The 19,813-nt window shown below is 30.0% G+C and overlaps 1 protein-coding gene and 1 long non-coding RNA gene across 3 annotated transcripts in view; both read right to left on the bottom strand.

Moving 5' to 3' along the window:
* Positions 1-1,809: 1,809 nt before the first annotated feature.
* On the bottom strand, positions 1,810-6,043 carry LOC130664013 (uncharacterized). Its single transcript, XR_008989284.1, has 3 exons — positions 5,741-6,043; positions 4,964-5,237; positions 1,810-1,947 (listed from the first exon to the last, which is right to left on the bottom strand). It is a non-coding gene; the product is annotated as an uncharacterized LOC130664013 (long non-coding RNA).
* An 8,068-nt stretch (positions 6,044-14,111) lies between these two features.
* The window catches only part of LOC130664000 (uncharacterized), a 213,504-nt gene continuing 207,802 nt past the window's right edge, over positions 14,112-19,813 (bottom strand). For both annotated transcript variants that reach the window (XM_057463622.1, XM_057463621.1), the window contains exons 5-8: positions 19,317-19,555; positions 19,071-19,203; positions 18,496-18,826; positions 14,112-17,041 (exon numbers count right to left, since the gene is read on the bottom strand). In XM_057463622.1, coding sequence (XP_057319605.1) covers positions 16,666-17,041; positions 18,496-18,826; positions 19,071-19,203; positions 19,317-19,555 — 1,079 coding nt within the window. In that variant the 3' untranslated portion in view covers positions 14,112-16,665. The remainder of the gene's footprint in view (positions 17,042-18,495; positions 18,827-19,070; positions 19,204-19,316; positions 19,556-19,813) is intronic.

Here is a 19,813-nt window from a genome sequence, read left to right as displayed (position 1 = left end):
ATTCTTCAGTTACAAAATTCAAAAGTAAAAATGTTAAATCGAAAAAATATATCACTTTATTAAGCTTAATTAATTGGAAACGGCTTGTTAGACAAAAATTTTCAATCAGACCTTTTTTGTAGGGAATTTAATTTTACATGAAAATAAGTAAAAATGAATTTTTTTTACTCCAACGTTTTAGCAGTTCTGACGTAAAACATCAAATTATGAATTAAAATTAAAAATAGCGATGATAGACCTCTTAAAATTAATATTAATTAAGGGCTCAAACTTTCATGAAATTTTTTTTTATCATTCTGAATAATATTTTCGATATAGCTATGAAAAAAAAAAATAGTCAATTTTTTTTGGCCTAGTCTAATATATATATATATATATATATATATATATATATATATATATATTTATATATCACAAAAATATTATTTGTGGGTTGCTAAAAATTGTTTTTTTATTTTCTTAAGTTCTATCTAGTTAGATCCGCTAGGTGGTATCAAAATCGTATAATATTTAGCGCAATGACAGATACATATGGTGTCATTGGCTGTCTTTGGCCGAACTACCCTAATAGCACAGTTTGCTTTAGCAGAAGTTTACTTACAAAGGTTTCCTCGAATTTTTCTTCAAATATTCGTCAACTTCGGACTTTTCTGTTTTTGACGACAATTTGCATACAACTTGCTAAACAATTTGACGTAAATTTACTACCCGAATCAGAATGCAAATTCACTTCAAAAGTTAACTAGAAAAAATTTTTTTTCAATTTTCACATCAATTTATTGTTAATTTGCCTTGAAAAATTGTATAGTATTTTTTTACCGTAAAATTGTAGACAATTTGTAGACAATTGAAGCTTGAAATCTCTAGCTTAAAGATCATTCAGCAAAAAAAATGTTTTGTTTTTGAGGTCTACAGGGACGGGAAATTTTTTCTCGAAAAAAACAATTTACGGCTCGTTTAGGAAATTTAATCAGCTACAATTTGCTGTTTTTAATTTCTCTGTACGACAGTTTGCTGCTGAGATATCAGCCTTCAAATGAAAAAAGATCCTTTTGGCTTTGATTATCGATATCTCAGCAACTAATGGTCGTACAGTAATTTGAAGGACAGTTTGAGAAACTTGAATAAATTTCCTACTAACTCCATATTCGATTTTTAAAAAAAAAATTTTTTTTTATTCTTAACATCAATTTAAAAAACCCACAAAAAATGGCCATTTTCTGGTTTTTTAGTCAACTCATCGCTACTTTGCAAATATTGATTATTTAAGAATTATTATGACTATATCTTATTGAATATATTTTTAAAATTTATGCAATTTATATTATGAAAGAATAAAGTAGTATAATTTATAAATTATTGAAAACATTTAAAAGAATATTTAATACCTCAAGTATTTTTTTTTTGAACTCTACACTGAGAAACAATTTCTCTTTGGACAATTAAATTAGTTTTGTTGAATTCTATTAAACTACAAATTATTTGGGACAACTAAATTTTATTACGTCAATATAATCTATTTTATCATTTTTAACAAATGATTTAATAGACTCTATTTGGTTGACATTAAGATTTCTCTCTCTAAGATAATAAAATCATATGGTAGAGTTAAGAAAATATTTTTTTAATGGACAACTAAACTATTTTGTAGTGCCAACAAATCCAAATATTAGAGCAAAATATTATTATATTATCTCTAATAAATATTAATTAGACACAAAAAAATATGTTCATTAAGAATAAATATATATATTTGTTCGAGGTTAATAAATATATATTTGAACCTCATGATTATTGATTTAAAAGTTATGGTGTTAGACAGCAGCAGCTGGAGTAGTTCGTTGCTCGCCAGTAGATCGCGCCCAACATTTGTGGTGTCCCTGGTAAGATACTTATTTCGGAGTTTTTATATTCCGAGCTTGAAGTATTTATGGGACGAATTATCCGCTGAAAATTTGTGATAGTAATATAGGTGTATACTGTATTACACTATGACATTAATGTTTAATATTAATATTTTTCCTGAACAATTTTTGTCATAGTACGAAAAAAAGTACTTGTGAAGGAAATAAATTATTTTTTTAAATATGCATTTATTGAACTGTTGAATAAATATTTTTTTAAACAGAATTTAAACGAATAATTAATAACTTAAGTTTTTTTTTTTGAACCCCAAAAAACTTTATTTAAATGAACCGGTAATAATTTTCTATTTTTATCATATTTGAAAACTATTTCGATATCTAGAACTTTTCGAAACCAACGATTACTTTTTGTATTGTAACATTTCAGTTCAACTTGTTTAATTGTCCCGTATATTTTTTTATTAACCTCTTTTATTTCAACGTCTTTTTCGTTAATCCTAGAATGTTTAAACGTTGAAATTACAGGAGTTAAATTATTTCGATATAAATCTAAATAATGATCTCTAACATTTTCAATACGTGAATTATAATAATGTTTTAAACATAATCGGTTATACATGGCATTTACCGATCCATATTCCTCCATTGTGTTTCCATATATTTGAGTATATAGAATATTGTATTATTAATAATTGTGTCAAGTGAGCGAATAAACAAAGAGGAGTGATCGTATCGAAAAAATAAGAAAAGCAAATAGACGCTTGAAATCTCAAGTTTAAAGATCATTCAGCAAAATAATTTTTTGAGCCACGGTTTTTGCGGAATCATAAGAAAAAGGTCGAGACAAAATGTTTCCAAATTTTTTAGTTTTGTTTTTTAGGTTACGGGGCCGGGAAAATTTTTTTCGAAAAAACCAATTCATGGCTTGTTTAGGTAATTCAATCAGCTACAATTTGCTTTTTTTGTTTCTCTGTACGACAGTTTGCTGCTGAGATATCAGCCTTCAAATGAAAAAGGATCCTTTTGTCTTTGATTATCGATATCTCAGCAACTAATGGTCGTACAGTAATTAAAAGAACAGTTTGAGATACTTGAATTAATTCCCTACAAGCTCCATTTTCGATTTTAAAAAAAAAAAATTTTTTTTATCCTTAACATCAATTTGAAAAACCCACGAAAAATTTTTCTAGTTAACCTTTGACATGAATTTGCATTCTAATTCGCTTTGTTTATTCGCTCACTTTACAGAATTATTATTAATACAATATTCTATGTACTTAAATATATAGAAACAAAATGGCAGAATATGGATCGGTAAATGCCATGTATGACCGATTTTGTTTAAAACATTATGATAATTCATATATTAAAAATGTTAGAGATCATTATTTAAATATATATAGGAATAATTTACCTCCTGTAATTTTAACGTTTGAACATTCTAGGATTAACGAAAAAGACGTTGAAATAAAAGAGGTTAATAACCAAATATACGGGACGATTAGAAAAGTTAATTTGAAATGTTTGAACACAAATAGTAATCGTTGGTTTACAAAAGTTTTAGATGTCGAAATAGTTTTTAAATATGATGAAAATGGAAAATTATTACCGGTTCATTTAAATAAAGTTTTGTGGGGTTCAAAAAAAAAAACTTAAAGTATTAATTATTCTTTTTAATATAAAATTTCATAAATTTCAAAAATAAATTCAATAAGATATATTAATAATCATTCTTAAAGGATTTGACGTAACCTAAATTTTATTAAACGAATGAACATTAAAGTAAAAAATGACCGACTGAGCGCGATTTTGAAAACAGTCACTTAATTTAAATTTATAATCTATTATAAAATAATATGATACATGAATTATAATATGTTTAGATTCACATATAATTATTTGTCAATAATAATATTTTTAGTTGTAATTTTTTTTTATAAAATTTTTTAAAAAATGCCTTGAATAGTTAAAGTGATCGAGTAATGGTACTGAGCGGGTAAGGGGCTTTTACCTTACAGCGAAATAGAAAAGTTGCATGGATTTTTTATCATCACAAATTTACCTATAGATGAAAAAACAACTTTTGAAGAATATGCTTTAATCACTCAAAAAAAAAAAAAAAATTTTCCAAAAAGGAGATAAAGCAAGAATTTTTTGACTTCATTTTTTTACGTTTTACTCGGGGTTTTTTTTTTTTTTTCGTTTTTTGGAAACATTTTTTTTTTCTCTTTACCTTACATTTACTGAATATCTAACGCAAAATTGAAAGAAAATCCGAAAAAAATTAATTTTCTTATTTTGATAACGATTATACAATTTAAGGAACAAAACTTGTTCCTTTAATTGTTTTGCAAAACTCTGAGCAATCGGACTGGACAAACGGTTCAATGGATCAATCTGAAAATTTTCAGGGTTTTTGGGGGTACATTAAGCTGTTAAATCACCTGGCAACATTGACCTTTCCATCAATATTTGCAAAGTAGCGATGAGTTGACTAAAAAATCAGAAAATGGCCATTTTTTTGTGGGTTTTTCAAATTGATGTTAAGAATAAAAAAATTTTTTTTTTTTTTTTTAAATCAAAAATGGAGCTTGTAGGGAATTTATTCGTTTCTCAAACTATCCTTCAAATTACTGTACGACCATTAGTTGTTGAGATATCGATAATCAAAGACAAAAGGATCCTTTTTCATTTAAAGGCTGATATCTCAGCAGCAAACTGTCGTACAGAGAAATTAAAAAAAGCAAATTGTAGCTGATTAAATTTACTGAATGAACCATGAATTGGTTTTTTTTAAAAAAATTTTCCCGGCCCCGTAGACCTAAAAAACAAAATTAAAAAATTTGGAAAAATTTTGTCTCGACCTTTTTTTTATGATTCCGCAAAAACCTTGGCTTAAAAAATTATTTTGCTGAATGATCTTCCTGACGGCCATACTGACATTGCGGCGTCCGCAACAACTATTGCCAATGTTACTATTCCCGCAATGGTTAAATCATCTATGTATACAATTTTATAACCTATAAAAATATTCGATACCATACAGTATGGCGTTCTCGCCCATACTGGCATAGTGATATCCTCAAAATATTTCTTACCGTGTACGCCAAAAATTATGGCGGGAAAAATTAGTAGCATTGCGCCTTCGGCATTGTAGTATGGGTCTGAGGGACATGCTGTTTCGCCGTGCCTGCTATGCATACGTTTGAGCAATACAATAGCTCCAGTACTATACAGTATAATAAATAACGCCATACTTCTGGGACTCGTTATAATACTGTCTTGGAATATTTCACATACTATTTTAGTATCTGTCTTGAGACCATACCGTCATGGTGTTGAACACCATACATTTCTTACCGTGTAGGAACCCTGGGAACAATTAATTTAGATCGATGAATAGCCGATATTGCAGTTTACTTATAGATCTAGTTAAATCTAAAGAATTGAGAAAATAGATCTGTCTGTAAATAAGATTTTTAAAAAATGAGAACCAAATACTGATCGGTTTACGGTAAAGAGACACGGTAGGCTCGCGCTATACACACTCACACATATATACATGTGTTTTAAGGTGTATTTGGCGCGAGATACTACCATGTCTCCTGATCAAACTTAAAAATGCCACAATATCATGCAAATTGGGTACCCGACCTTTTACCTTAAATAATAAATATATATTACATTATAAATGATTTTCAAAATAAACAATTTTTTATCAAGAGAACCTAAAAATACTCGAAAAAAAAGTAAAAATCCTAAACAGAGCTAAAAACTTTATTCGATAAATGTGAACTTTTAAACCTGATTCTTTTATCTCAAATTGAACTTTAAGATAATGTATATATTTTTTGTGATCTATGGAAGACAATTACCCTGGTATCCTTGTAGTGTGTCTTGCAGGAAGTTTATTACACCCTTCGAGAATTTGTAAGACTGACAATCCCACTGTCATTCTCTAGATGCTTTACAAAGCCACAAGAATATATGTTCCAACGACTTTTGTCCCTTTTAGCCCGGCTAAAAAGAACCCACTAAATTTATCAAGCAATTCACAAGGATCAGACCCACTAAATCGTAGGGTCACAATCAAATTACTATACTACTGACAATTTGTTGTTCATTTCAACACATATTTTATTTTTTTTTATTTATTTAATACATGATATATATTTATCCTTTCCTTTTTTTTTCTCATTCGTATTTGGCCAAAAATAAAAAATGAATAAAAAATTATTTATCGATTAAAAAATTTTGATTGCATGTTTTTAAATTTTTATTTAGATAGATAGACATATATATTTTGATATTTTTAAATGGATACAAACAACATTTAATACTTTGAAAGAATAAAAATGAATGTGAATAACAAAAAAATAAAAATGGAGAACAGACGAAAGAGTGGCCCCCTAGAGGGTGTACAATTTCACGGGTTGAACCCGTATTACAAATTTTAACGCACGAAAGGGGATGGACCATGGCTATCTCGATAGCTCTCTTGTATACCAATATAAACAAAAAATAAATATCAAATACCAACACACATGCATCTCCGCAATCATACAATACAAGTGAAATAAAGCAAAATAATAATAATAAAAAAATACCTTCATATTACACGTTCGTCAGTGCTCGCAAATTGCACGCGGGCGCCGCTCGTTCTGGCGCAAAAGGCTACATGATAAGCGGCTAGTTTGCGCTGTCTGGTGTCTGGTATAGCACAGAAACATGAAAAAAATAAAAAAAAAAAAAATGAAAAGATAAAAAGTGGAAAAATCCAACGAAACGATGAAGTAAAAAAAAAAGTAAAGAAAATTAACGGCAGGAAGAAAGGCAAATTGTAAATACAAATGTTGTTAAAAGATAAAAACTTTTGCATACAATGAAATGTATATCCGACTATATATAGATACATATAGATACTGGTATATAAAATATTTATAACTGGTAAATTAATAGATATGTCAATCATAATAAATGTGAAAATAAATTTATGATATTGATAATTCAATTAATTACAGTGATAAAAAATGTTATTCAATCTCGCAGAAAACAATAGGACTATGATTCAATTAAAGTTTATGTGAATCGAGTTAAATGAGAATTATCTTAGTTGTAATGGAGTTGAAAAGAAACATTTCTGTTTTTTCTGTTTGCGTACAAATGATTTATTTAAGATGTGATATTTATTGATAATAAATTTTTTTATGGAAAAAAAAAAGGATTTCGTTCTTTTGAGATATGATTGAAACATATATAACAATGTGATTTTATGAAAATTATAAAATATAAGTTAAAATATATATGATACAGAAGTTGATTATTGCATAGATAGATGATATGTTTTTTTCAATACATAATCATACATTTTATATAGCGTTCTTCCATACGGAATTATGACATTACATAACATTTGAGTTTTATTAAATATTTAAGAACTGAAGATTGAAGATTACTATTATATTTATTGGACATATATAATAATAGCTTATATATCTAGTGCGATTGCTTATAGCGAGTTGTGACAATTGACTACCGATTCGGAGGCAAGGTTGTGAACACAACGCGCGTCTTATACGGAATGGTACTAGTATGGAGACTATATACTGTATATAGTCTCCATAGGTACTAGATACATACATTAGTTTTTCTAAGAGTAGCTCGAAAAGTACGACATGAGTGCCCTATATGTGGCAGATTATCGACCGCAAGTAATAAAAAACGCTGGCAGTATGATGAAAAATTTTGTCAAAGATGACTCATTGAGTTATTCCGATATTTTTTGCACGCAAGCTATAGTGCATGCAACTAAAAATTATATTTTTTGCACTGCTGACCTAACCATTTGAATGATGAAAAAAGTGTAATCAAATTTACTAAAATTGAAGACATCTCAACTACACATATTAGTAATTGTTTTACACCAAATGTAGTGAAATTCACCTCACTACAAAGTTCAAGTGACCACTTGAACAGTAATCGTTACATATAGTATAGTTACTAGGACTACAAGTGTAGTTGCCGATACTACAGATTTTTTCATCCAGTCGATTGGTGGATATAACTACACCTGCTGTAGTAAGTACTACAAGGAGAAATTATTTTCCTTTGAAATACTATAGTATAATTGTAGACCCGGACTATGTTGGCCATCTGACGGGAATTAAAATAAACACATGCAAAAATGACTATGCCTATAGTAAAATTTAAGATGGTTACAGTAATTTGTAATATAATCGTTGTTAATTTTGCTATATGGGCATAGTAATTTTTGCATGTTTTTATTTCAATTTTCGTCAGTAGGCCAACATAGTCCGGCTTTAATATGACCCTATAGTATTTTAAAAAGCACAATTTCTCCATGCATATATTATCATTCATATTACCACAAATGGAGGTTAGGTGTACACACAATATTGTTCAATTTATACTAGTTCACTGGAGTAACAGTTACTCGAGTATACACGTAAAAAAATGGTGGATCCACCATTTTTTTACGTGTGTATAATATTTATAGCTTCCGACTATAGGCGCCTAATATCGTACAATTCGAGTAAGTGTTACAAAAAACATACACTGGCAACGAAAACGGCAGTGCCATCTATGACACTAAGTAGATAAAGCATTACACGGGACAACTAATGTCACATGAAATACTAATTATAACACATGTCATAGTAATTAAAGCTACAAGTGCAATTGTTGGTACTATATATTCTTAACACCATATTGTAGACGTGGTTATCTCCTGTAATTTACTAAATAATAATTTCAGCAGATTAGGTGAACAGAAAATATGATTCATTTATTGACTTAAGAATTTAGTCCGATATCACCATTACCACTTTTGTATGTCGAAATCAGTAAAAGAAATTCGCTATTAAATTTTTGTACAATAAATAAAGTTATATTATTAATTAAAAAACCTTTCATTAAAAATTTCCAAGTGTATTATTTATATTAATTTTTCAACAAATTAATTTATTTTAGATCTTTGTATTGATTAATTAAGTGAGTGTTAAAATGTGCAGAATAAAAGTAAGGATATAAAGAAAAAAAAAAAAAAGAAAAAAGTAAAAGTATATCAATCACAGTTATCTACGTGTCAGTCAGCTCAAATACTAGTGTTGTCTACTTTTTGAAAACATATAATTAACCAACGTTGGAGTAAAATAAAAGTCTTTATTTTTTAAAAAATAAATCAAAATAGTCATTGATTTACTAAATCATTAAGATGAGTAATCACTATATAAAACATAAAAATATATATAAATTATTTTATATACAAAAAAAAACCTGTTTTTGTGTACAAAGAATCGTTCTGAACACGTCCACTATATAGTCAACTTTTAAAAGTAGAACAATTTGGACCTCTAATTAGTTAACTTAAGTTTAAAATTTCCGACTTTTTTTAATTTAGAAGTATAAGCAATGATTCCATTTGAACATATTTTTAATTTCATGTAAAATTAACTGTTTTGTATAAAATATTAAACATTCACAATACTTAACGTAAGTAAGTGTGGTCTGTCTTCGCGTGATTATGAACGTTTCAAAACTATTGTATTTTAACGTTACCAGTAGTGTCAACTTTAATTAATGTCGCATAAAAATTTAAGACTATAATTAGTGTCACTTTTACAGCGTCCGCTGTTGATGTTAAAAATAATTATGATAAATAATTTACCGCACACCGGTCATCAATTTTGTACAGTTAATATTGTCAAAAACAAAGTTGGAATATCCAAAAGTGCACAAGACAATTGCTCACTCAAAAAGTAAACAATAGATGGTGTTCTTGTATGCAAGAAAGTATTTTAAAATATAATAATAATAATAAAAAAAATGACAGCAAAATTTTTTCACGAATTGCCTTAAGTTTTTTATTATTAAAAATTAAACCAAAAGAATTTGAATAGTAATTTTCAAAGGGTTTTTCTACTGAAGAATTCAATGATAATGAGGAATAAAGTAGATCAATCGGTTGTGCATTTTTTAAGTTATTGGGTTTACCAAAATCCGTACATACCCTATCCAAATGTTCCCAGTAGAATCCAGTCAAATGGGTCAAAAATCGCATAGAGAGCAATACGTCTGTTGGATTCCATGCGGTTTTTGACCCATGGCATGGGCATTATTTTGCAAATGATTTTAGTTCACTCGATGCATTGAGGCTTACAGATTAAAACGCCGTTTTTTATTTTTTTTTCAGATAAGCCGAGCAGCCGGAATCGTGGAGGAAGTGAGCGTAATTTTTTCGAGGCGGGTGTCTTCAGAGTAGTACAACTTACGTTGTAATGAAGATTTTTATTTGAAATTTATTTTGCATCCTCTTGAAATATTAATAAATAAATGATAAAAAAATTCAAAGTTCTACTCTCTAAAAACGAATTGATGAAAATCACTATTTGGCAGTGAATAGTCACTTATTGCTAGTGCAAAGTATACCACTATTTGAATTAGTGATATACTTTTCACTAGCAAATAGTGAATAGTCACTAATTTCACTATTTCATATTTGAGAGAGTATCTTTTCATTGGTCGTTGAAAAAAAATTCCGAAAAAAAAAACGCTTAAAAAACAGACCCTCACTCTGGGGAATCCCCTTAAATTGTATTTAAAGTAAGATAATAATTCTTTACTCTCTTGACTTTGAAATAGTGAAAATAGTGACTATTCACTGTTTACTATCGAAAAATATGTCACTAATTCAAATAAAGGTATACTTTTCACTGGTTATAAGTGACTATTCACTGCCAAATAGCGATTATCACGTGGTTTTCACTAATTCGTTTTTAGAGAGTAGTTCTTAAATAATTGATTAGTTAATAGGAATTTACATCTATCATTGATTTTTTGAATGTTCCATAATTACTAAAATACCTAATAACTAGTAAAAAGATGTTATCTATTAACCGATGGACTGCACGTGCACCAAAGACATAATTTATCCATTTATTTATCGCTAATAAATTAAAGCAACTTAAGAGCGTTCTTGGAATAAATAAAAAAAAAATAAAATAAATAATGATAATAGCAACCTATTATGGTATTTTATTTATTAAGATATATTACCGATTGTTGAATAGATAATCTTGTTTTAATTAACTGTATAAAGAATAAAGTAAATTAAGAAGAGCGCGAAAAAGAGATGAAGTATAAAATAAGAAGCAATTTCCTTGAAGTGCAGTGTGCCGCACTAAGAGAGTAGTGTGATAGTATGGGTTATTGTACATTCATCACGAGTTATTAAACAAGGTAACAAAAGGAGACGGGACTCTTGGGCGCGTAAAAAAGGCGGAGAGATAGAATCGCCTAACTAGTATACTCCGAGCGATGATAGATGGCCCCAGGATTAAGCATCATGGCCTCCAACTAAAACTTATTCTTATTTTCTCTCTTATTTCTTACTTTCTCTCACTTGTTTTTATCTCCTACACCTTTTCTCCATCTCTTAGACTTACCCGCCTTTTGCCCTTAACGGTCTCAGATCTATTGGCCTCTACTACTTATTTATATATATTATATTATGTTATTTCTTATTCGTTGTTACAAGTGGATAAAAAACTTGATAAGACCATAAACTAGAGATTATAAAAATTATATTCTAATATATTGGATCCAACTTTAATGCCGTATAAAATATGCACTTGATTCATTTCTAGGTAAATTATTTTTAATTTATTTATAATTAATGTTTTTCGTAATGATATTTAATTAATGTTGTCATCGTTATCATTTGCATAATTTTTTACTTAAACATCTAGGTCAGCCTGAGTAGTTGGTGTCGAAAAAAAAATGTTCATGGCCTGAATTAGACATCCGGTTACTCTTGCCTACTATCGATTTCACGGGGTAAAGGGGCAAACAATTTTATTTTCTCTCTCAACTTTTTTTCTCAACTTGTCTAAGTTCAGTAATTTTAGTCCTGTCAATCAACCGCACCTGGATTTTAAGTTACAATAACATTTCCGACTATTATTATGCAACAACGATCATTTTTTAAATATATAATCATTTATTTAACTACGACTTTAAAGCAATTGATAACTACTAATTTTTTTAATTTTTTGTCGGTTACAAAAAACGGAGTATTCCATTAATAAAACGTTAAAAATGAAATTATCTTTCAAAAGGTTATTAATATAAAAAATTATGAAAATAAACTGTACAGATATCATATCAAATTAATAATTATTAAATTCGAGTATGAAGCCATAATTTAATGAAACCTACTCGTTAATTAAAATTCAGTTTTATTTTATAATTGGATTTCAACAACATTTAAAAGCAATAGACATAGTTATGATTTTATAAAATATATGTATTCATAGAATAAATTTATTAACATTAAAAAATATTTATAACCATTTAAATTAATTAATTACTTGATAAAAATAAAATTTCATGTTTATTACTGCCATGAATTCATAACAGCAATATGTAGAATAAAATTTTAAATATTTCATACCACAAATTGCAATCATAACGATGTTAATTTTTTGCAGTTATGCACAAGTGCGGCTCAACCAATTTTTAACTAGCAATTATTCAATTTTGTATGCATCACGATATAAAACAAATTTTATCGGCTAGTCCCGGCGGATTTTGTACCAAAATCGTTATTTTTTTTTTTTTTATATAACTTGCATTTAATTCATTTAAAAATGTTACTGATCAGAATTTAGAGATACTCTTTATATTTTCATCCAAATTTTATTTAATACTTGTTCGATCTCAAAGTTTTTATTCGTCGATATGCACAATGTGACATAGAACATTAATTCAGAGTGAACTCACTTGTAAATCAACTACTAAAAGTAAGAAAAATTTTTAAAGTGCCATAACTATCATCGGAATTGATAGTTTCGTCCCGAGTACGCCAACGGGCTTATCAGTATGGCTGATGTTACCGTACCCTGCTTTGGACCATCCCTATACTAGTACGAGCGGAGCCAAAACACTGTTGTGATCTTCAATGCATTAGCCCGGTAATAACTTGAGGCGGATAGTAGCGTATCCTGCTGCATCTACTTACATGCTATGGAGTTGTACAGTGACCAAATAACTGAAGTATGTCAATTAAAACTTATTCAAAGCTAACGATTTATTTAGTAAGCTTTAGATAAATTTTTTTCTCCACTCTACTGCCCATCTTACGGCAAAAAATAAGTTATATTATTATTGAAAATTATTTATTAAGTGAATTCGACAAAAATAACGATTAGTTGGCCCTCTTTTTGCAGTCGGTAAGGAAAGATGTTTTCGCCATTATTTGTAATTTTGACATCAACCTGATTTCCATCAATCCGCCGTTAAACTGAACAGATTAAGTGCATTTCTTTCGATAGTATGGCTGTTAATATTTCAAAACTTCGAATTGTGTAGAGCCGTGAAAACGTATAATGACCCAGAACGATTTATATGAAAAGTAATAATAGACTCAATAGTTTCCAAATACACCTGTTTACTTTTAAATTTTGGATTTGACAAAAATAACGATTAATTGGCCCTACTTTTGCAATCGGTAAGAACACATGTTTTAGCCATTACTTGTAATTTTGACATAATCAACCTGGTTTTTATCAATCCGCCGTTCAATAGAACATATTGAGTGCATTCATTTAAGAATATTACATTTATTAAAATTTGAAAAGTTTGGAATTTTGTGAAGCCACAAAGCAGCATAATTACTTTGATTTTAAACGATTATTTATCAGACTAACTTAATCATAATTATGCAAATAGGTTAACGGAAACAGTAAATAAATAAATAAAACTATTAATAAACACAAACAAAAATATAGTGAAGATAAAAGTTTCAATTCAAAAATATCGTGTCTATGGAGCGCAATAAAGTAACTTTAAATCGTTTGAAAATCAATCGACCAAATCGCTAGTCACGAGTAAGATTTATAATTTATCGATTCCGACGTATGATCATGAATTCATGACTAATGGGCGTGCAAGGGAAATTATATACGTGGGATTGTCGAATGAATGTTTTAAACACACTGTATACAAGCTACAAGCCGCCTTGGGACTAATATATAAGTGAGTTAAATTATAAAGAGTTAGAATAATATAACGGCTGTATGCTTATAATAATAAGTGTCTTAAGGTCTTAACTTTACCTGCGTAAACTGTAACGTCTGTATTTATATACATTTCTACTCATTTATTATGTATTCAATAAATCTTGTATACATTCAAAATGAATTCGAATAGCATATTAATATTTAATGAACTTTGTTAATTACCCGTGCAATTACAACTTCGTTAATTAAATGTCCGGTTGTGATTACAGCAATGCCATCTACCGGTCTCACGATATAAATGTATCAAAAAAAATATATACACAAATGTTAAATACACATATGTTTAACATTTAAATGAAGACAAAGGTTACCTTCATTAGACCTTCGTTATCTTCAGTAAATAAATAGTTGTTGCAACATAAAATATTTTTTTAAAATAATTGTTTGTTTGTTTTTGAATTATTTTATTGTGTAATAAAGCTATGATTGAATATTAAACATTTATTTATTTATAAATTATTAATTGGTAATTGATGTTAATTCAAATATTTTATTACATATTCATCTACGATTAGTTACACTGTATTACATCAATTAGCTACTTATTTTATACAAAACAATTTTTATATTTGACTTTATTCGGTTTTCATTAGTAACGCTTCTTTTTTTTTTTTTGTTATTCAATTATACTACACATTAACGGAATTAAATGTGGTCAGTAACAAAATTACATCGTAGTATATTATTTTATTATTTATATATATTTATTAGTATATTACACACTGAGGGAGGAAAGTGACATTTCAACCCGGGTGTGTAGTTGCCTACCCAAGCCAAAGGCGAGTCCTACCTTCATCCGTAATGTGTACCCGGGTCCAAAATAAAACTATATTTAGACGGTATATCAAGTCGAAATTTAGAGACGTTTTTCACAAGACAAACTCGACTTTTTTTGCGGAGATACGAAATACATTGAGTTCTCGCCTTGGTTTAGACTTAACTGGCTTACTTAGTCACGATTTAACACGAAAAAGTCTAAATCCGAAATTGACTTGGCTTAGACTAATCGAGATCTTATTGGAAAATCTCCGGCAAATCGATAACTTCAAAAGAAAATAAGGTGAAGCAAGACCGAATCAAGTTTTATTTTCGACTCGGGACCCGGGATTAAAAATAAAACTTGATTTAGACTCGGTCGTCTTAAATCGTGACTAAGTAAGCCAGTTAAGTCAAAACCAAGACGAATTTGCGTGAATTTGGCTTCGCCTTGGTCAACAACTACATTAGTGATGCGGAATGACCGTCATTTTGAGTTTTGGTCACAAGACGGTCCGCTGACGGTCTTGTGACCGACGGACCTAAATGACGAGCCCGTTCTAATGCGAAATGACGGTCACAGATTTTTCGGCCTGAGTCCGTCATTTCGACCCGTCAAAAATTTTTTGTCACAAATTTAATCAGTCGCATCTAGCTAGATGATTGGAAGCAATCTATTTTTGTAAATGATTGAAAATTTATTTTTACTACCGTAATCTTATCTTGTGGTATCTTTGAGAAAATGGCGGTTTCAAAATTTGAATTTTTATGGAAGTTATAAAGGCATTTGTAAGATGTCATCACAATTGTGACGGCCCGTCATTTTGTAAACGGTCCGCTGACGGTCTTGTGACCATGACGTGACGGTCACAAAATGATCTGACGGTCACCTTCACATCACTAATTACATGTGATTTGAGACTTTTTTCATTTAACTGGCCTAGGTATGTAATATATTATTTCGCCTTCGGCTTGAGTAGACAATTATTCACACGGGTAAGAAAGTCCTACTCTCCTCCCTAGGTATGTGATATACTATTATTTTCTTATTGTGATGCCGAAAACACACAGGAAAAACACAACCTCATTCACTCTTTTATTTCAAGAAAATAATCTTTTACATTATGTCTATTTTTTATTAATTATCAATAATTATTCTTTCTCTTTTATATATATTTTTGATATGCCGCGGATTGGATCATTAGTACGATTCAATCCCGTGATTTTCTGTTAATTACGTTTTCGAATATTTTCCACAACGTAATTTCATAATTAGATTGTCTCTGTCACTAATTAACAACATAAAAAGTTATTTTTAACACACTGTCAATTGCCTGTTATTTAAACATAACAATTGACATTTTTATTAATCGAACATTGCATATATTTATATTTATATTTATATATTTGTTATTTTATTTTATTTTTATAATAACATTTCACACACGGTTGATCGCATTTGTTAACCGATTTGAGCATGAATTTAAAAAATATAAAAAAAAATAAAATCAGGCAGTATCATTTAGAACACGTATGTTATTACAATATAAAAAAACGAGATTATTGTATTGTTAAATTCATTATTTAAATTATCGTTTTATTTTTTTATTCACTTTTATAGAAACATTTAATGTTTTTGTAATATTTACATTTCATTTATTTATTTTTAACAATCACTTGAGTTTGTCTTAATAAATTATCATACACTAGGCTATAAGATATTTAAATTATATCGTTAATCATTTTAAAATTGTCTTTGAATGATTTATCGTAATATATAAATGGTAACAGTTCTCATTATTACCAGCCATCTACCCGCAGCGATAAGGTAAACAAACGTCAGAGGATAACACACTAGGTACAGTCGGTAAGACTCGTAAGATAGTTTACAGTGTAGATTCATCCTCTTCTCGAAGTTATCTTGGGGTAGGTGGCGGTGGTGGTGGTCATACGGCACTCCCGGTATAGAAACCTGCTTTGCCTCCAACACCAGTGGCACGTTGTTTTCTCTTTTCACACTCGAGGGTACTGAAGGTATTCTGGGCAATCTGTGACTTTCTCTTGGGATTCTGTAGGGTCATACTTCTTTGACTGGAGTTTGAACTGGAGCTAGTACCGGGTTCGGATACCCTCAGAATTCCTGAATGAATGGTGCCAAAGTTTTGATACATCGCTTGAGCCTGTATTGCCGATACTGTTGGACTATTTTGATGTTTGAGAGTTATTGGCACAGTCTGACCTGCCAGACTGTTGTAACGATTAAACCCCAGTGGTGCATCCAGTAAACACTCGTTTTTAGTATTGTCTGCGTAAGTTACATGTCTGAAATAGAAAAATACTATTACAAAAAATCTGACAGCTAAAATCGGAGGTAGATTTTTTGAAACAAATTTTCAAAACGTTAAACTCTTATAAAATAGGTAAAAATCGTTTAATGTAAAAATTTGAAAAATGAAACTGTAATTTATTTCATCAGTTTCAACGTCTTATTTACAGAACCCAATTAAGACGCTTCATTAGAAAGTTAGAAGAAAAAAATTCCACGGAAGTAAAATTTTTCGATTAATTTTGAAAATTTAACAACTACTACTCTAGATTAATCGATTGATTTTACTTATTCCGAATTGGATGAAGAAACTCATCCAATGAGAAAAAGTCGAAAATTATGTATGGATAGAAGAGACCGGGTATGGTTGTCTCAAGGATTGGTTGTCACAGCGGTCACTTGTGGCGATCGGTTCATCGTTCGGCGTCGAAGAATCGCGAAGACATCACCTCCTTTTCGATGCCGATTCTTCAACGTCGATCAATGTTCGTAATTCGTTCGGTAAGTTGTCTGTTATGACCGCTGTGACAACCAAGCGTACCCTGTTTAGAAACTCTCATAGGATCCAACAGATTCTCATAAATTTACATAGAGATTTTATAAGAATGAATGAGTTCTATGAGTAGTGCTATAGTTAAGAATAGGGCCTTATACAGACAGCTATAAGAATCTAATCTATCGGATTTTTTAAGCTGGGGAGAGATAACCATGCTCGGTCTCCCCTATTTACAATTTTTTGAACCGAAGACATTTTTGAAACTTACTCAACTAATTTAGGCGAATTGTACTGAAATATTTTGCCCGTAACACTACACGGTAAAAATTATATAGAATTCACCTGAACGAATAATTACTCTTCCGTCTTTAAATACCGTTTGATTATGGAGAAAAAACACGAATACACTAGTTAGATTTCTATAAAATCTACCCAACAGTAGTAAATTTTACACCCTGATAGCTAGACTTCCTGGTCAGAAAGTTAGTGTCAATTAATTGCGATCAAGTTGCCTTCGAGTTGTCATCAACTTTCTCGAAAAGTTGACGAAAATCTATTGCCGCAATATGTTGCCAACTTTCTGGGAAAATCAAAAGCATCTTTCCGTCAACTTATGGAACGTCAACTTTTGCTTTTAACTTCCTCAGAAAGTTGATGTTCATTAGTTGCGACCAATTTGATGACAGGTTGTCTACAACATTCAGCTTTTATAACTGTTGACAACAAGTTGTTACCAACTCTCCCAAAAAGTAAACGACAATGTACTGCCGAAACCTGTCACCAACCTTTTGAGAAAATTGAAAACAACTTTCCGTCAATTAATGGAATGCCAACTTTTGTCACAGGTTGTCATCAACTTATAGAAATGCCAATTTTTGCGGCCAATTTGGTGACAAGTTGCTGTAGAAAGTTATCGCTAGCTTAGCTATTAGGGTAAGTGATTGAAATACGTACCTAGTTTCTTGACTGATGACATGTTCTTTACTGTCGTTAAAAGCGATCATATTCTGCCTCGAGTCTGGTAAAATCCGTGAATCCATGAGTCCTTCTTTATCGGCAAACCCACTGAGTCGTGAGTCTACAATACCAGGATCTGCTTTATCGACAAAAGTAAAACGTGGATCCACAAGAGTCTGACTGTCCGGGTACGCTGGTAACATGTGTGATAAGTCTGCTTTATCGACGTAACTTATTGCTTGAGGATTAGATGCACAAATATCAGGCGCTGATTTACAAAGAAGCGACGTACCTTCTTCTGTTAATCGTTGGGGTCCTAAAATAACATCTTAAAAAACAGTTGTCTTATTAATCCCAAGTTCACTTCAATACCTAGAGTTTCTATGATTTCAGCAATAATAATTTATTGCAAATGTAAGCGAAAAATAAGCAATATTGATTTTAATATTCCAAGTTATAACAATGTATAGCTTTATATATCATCGACTCGAGGAAGATTGTGTGCTTTATTGCACTGATATATATAGTGACTGAACTGAAGATATTGGGGTAGGTTGAATATTCGATATTACCTTTTGTTGGAGGATCGAAATTCCGTGCTTGCGGTACTCCAGGAGATTTTTGATGAGCTCTTACGAGGTATTCTGAAGATAATCCACGTTGTTCTCTTAACTTCCTTGCAGCTCCAGGGACCATAACTTGGACCTAAACCAATTAATAAAGTTTCAATAATCAATTATTAATTATTGCTATTATTAAGCTTTATCAAACATAATCAATTATCGGATCGAAGTTGAATTAAAAAATTTTTCTCCTACCATTTCCTCTACGGTAGGGAACCGTGCCATGTATCCAGAGACAGTCAATAGTGCTGCAATTTCGGCTAGTATTAAAGCAAGCCCTGAAAGTTGTAAACACCAGCCATATTGATACTTTGGAAGTCCATTATCTTCCGTTGAACCTGATGTAGATGAAAGGCTGTATCTTGTAGGGGATTCAAAGGAAGCATCTGAAAGTGCTGATGCCAAAACTATTAAACCGCCACCCAAAGAAAGACCTGCCACAAAGAAAATATGTATAGATAAATAAAATACATTTATCAATAGATTTAAAGGAAATAAATATAATAAATAATGATCAATTACATAAAATAATTTAGATAATCAGCTTTGCTATTTCAAAACTGCGCAATGTCATTTAAAAGATCACTGTAGAGGTTTATATATATAATTGCTTTTAGTGTACCGATAAAATCTTAAAGCAAAACGAGAGACAGTGCAATAAACTTTTTTCGCGTCGCGAGAGTTTAAGAAAA

The sequence above is a fragment of the Microplitis mediator genome, chromosome 2 (genome assembly GCF_029852145.1).
Source record: "Microplitis mediator isolate UGA2020A chromosome 2, iyMicMedi2.1, whole genome shotgun sequence".
Taxonomy (NCBI): Eukaryota; Metazoa; Arthropoda; class Insecta; order Hymenoptera; family Braconidae; genus Microplitis; species Microplitis mediator.
This window is presented reverse-complemented; position numbering and strand designations above follow the sequence as displayed.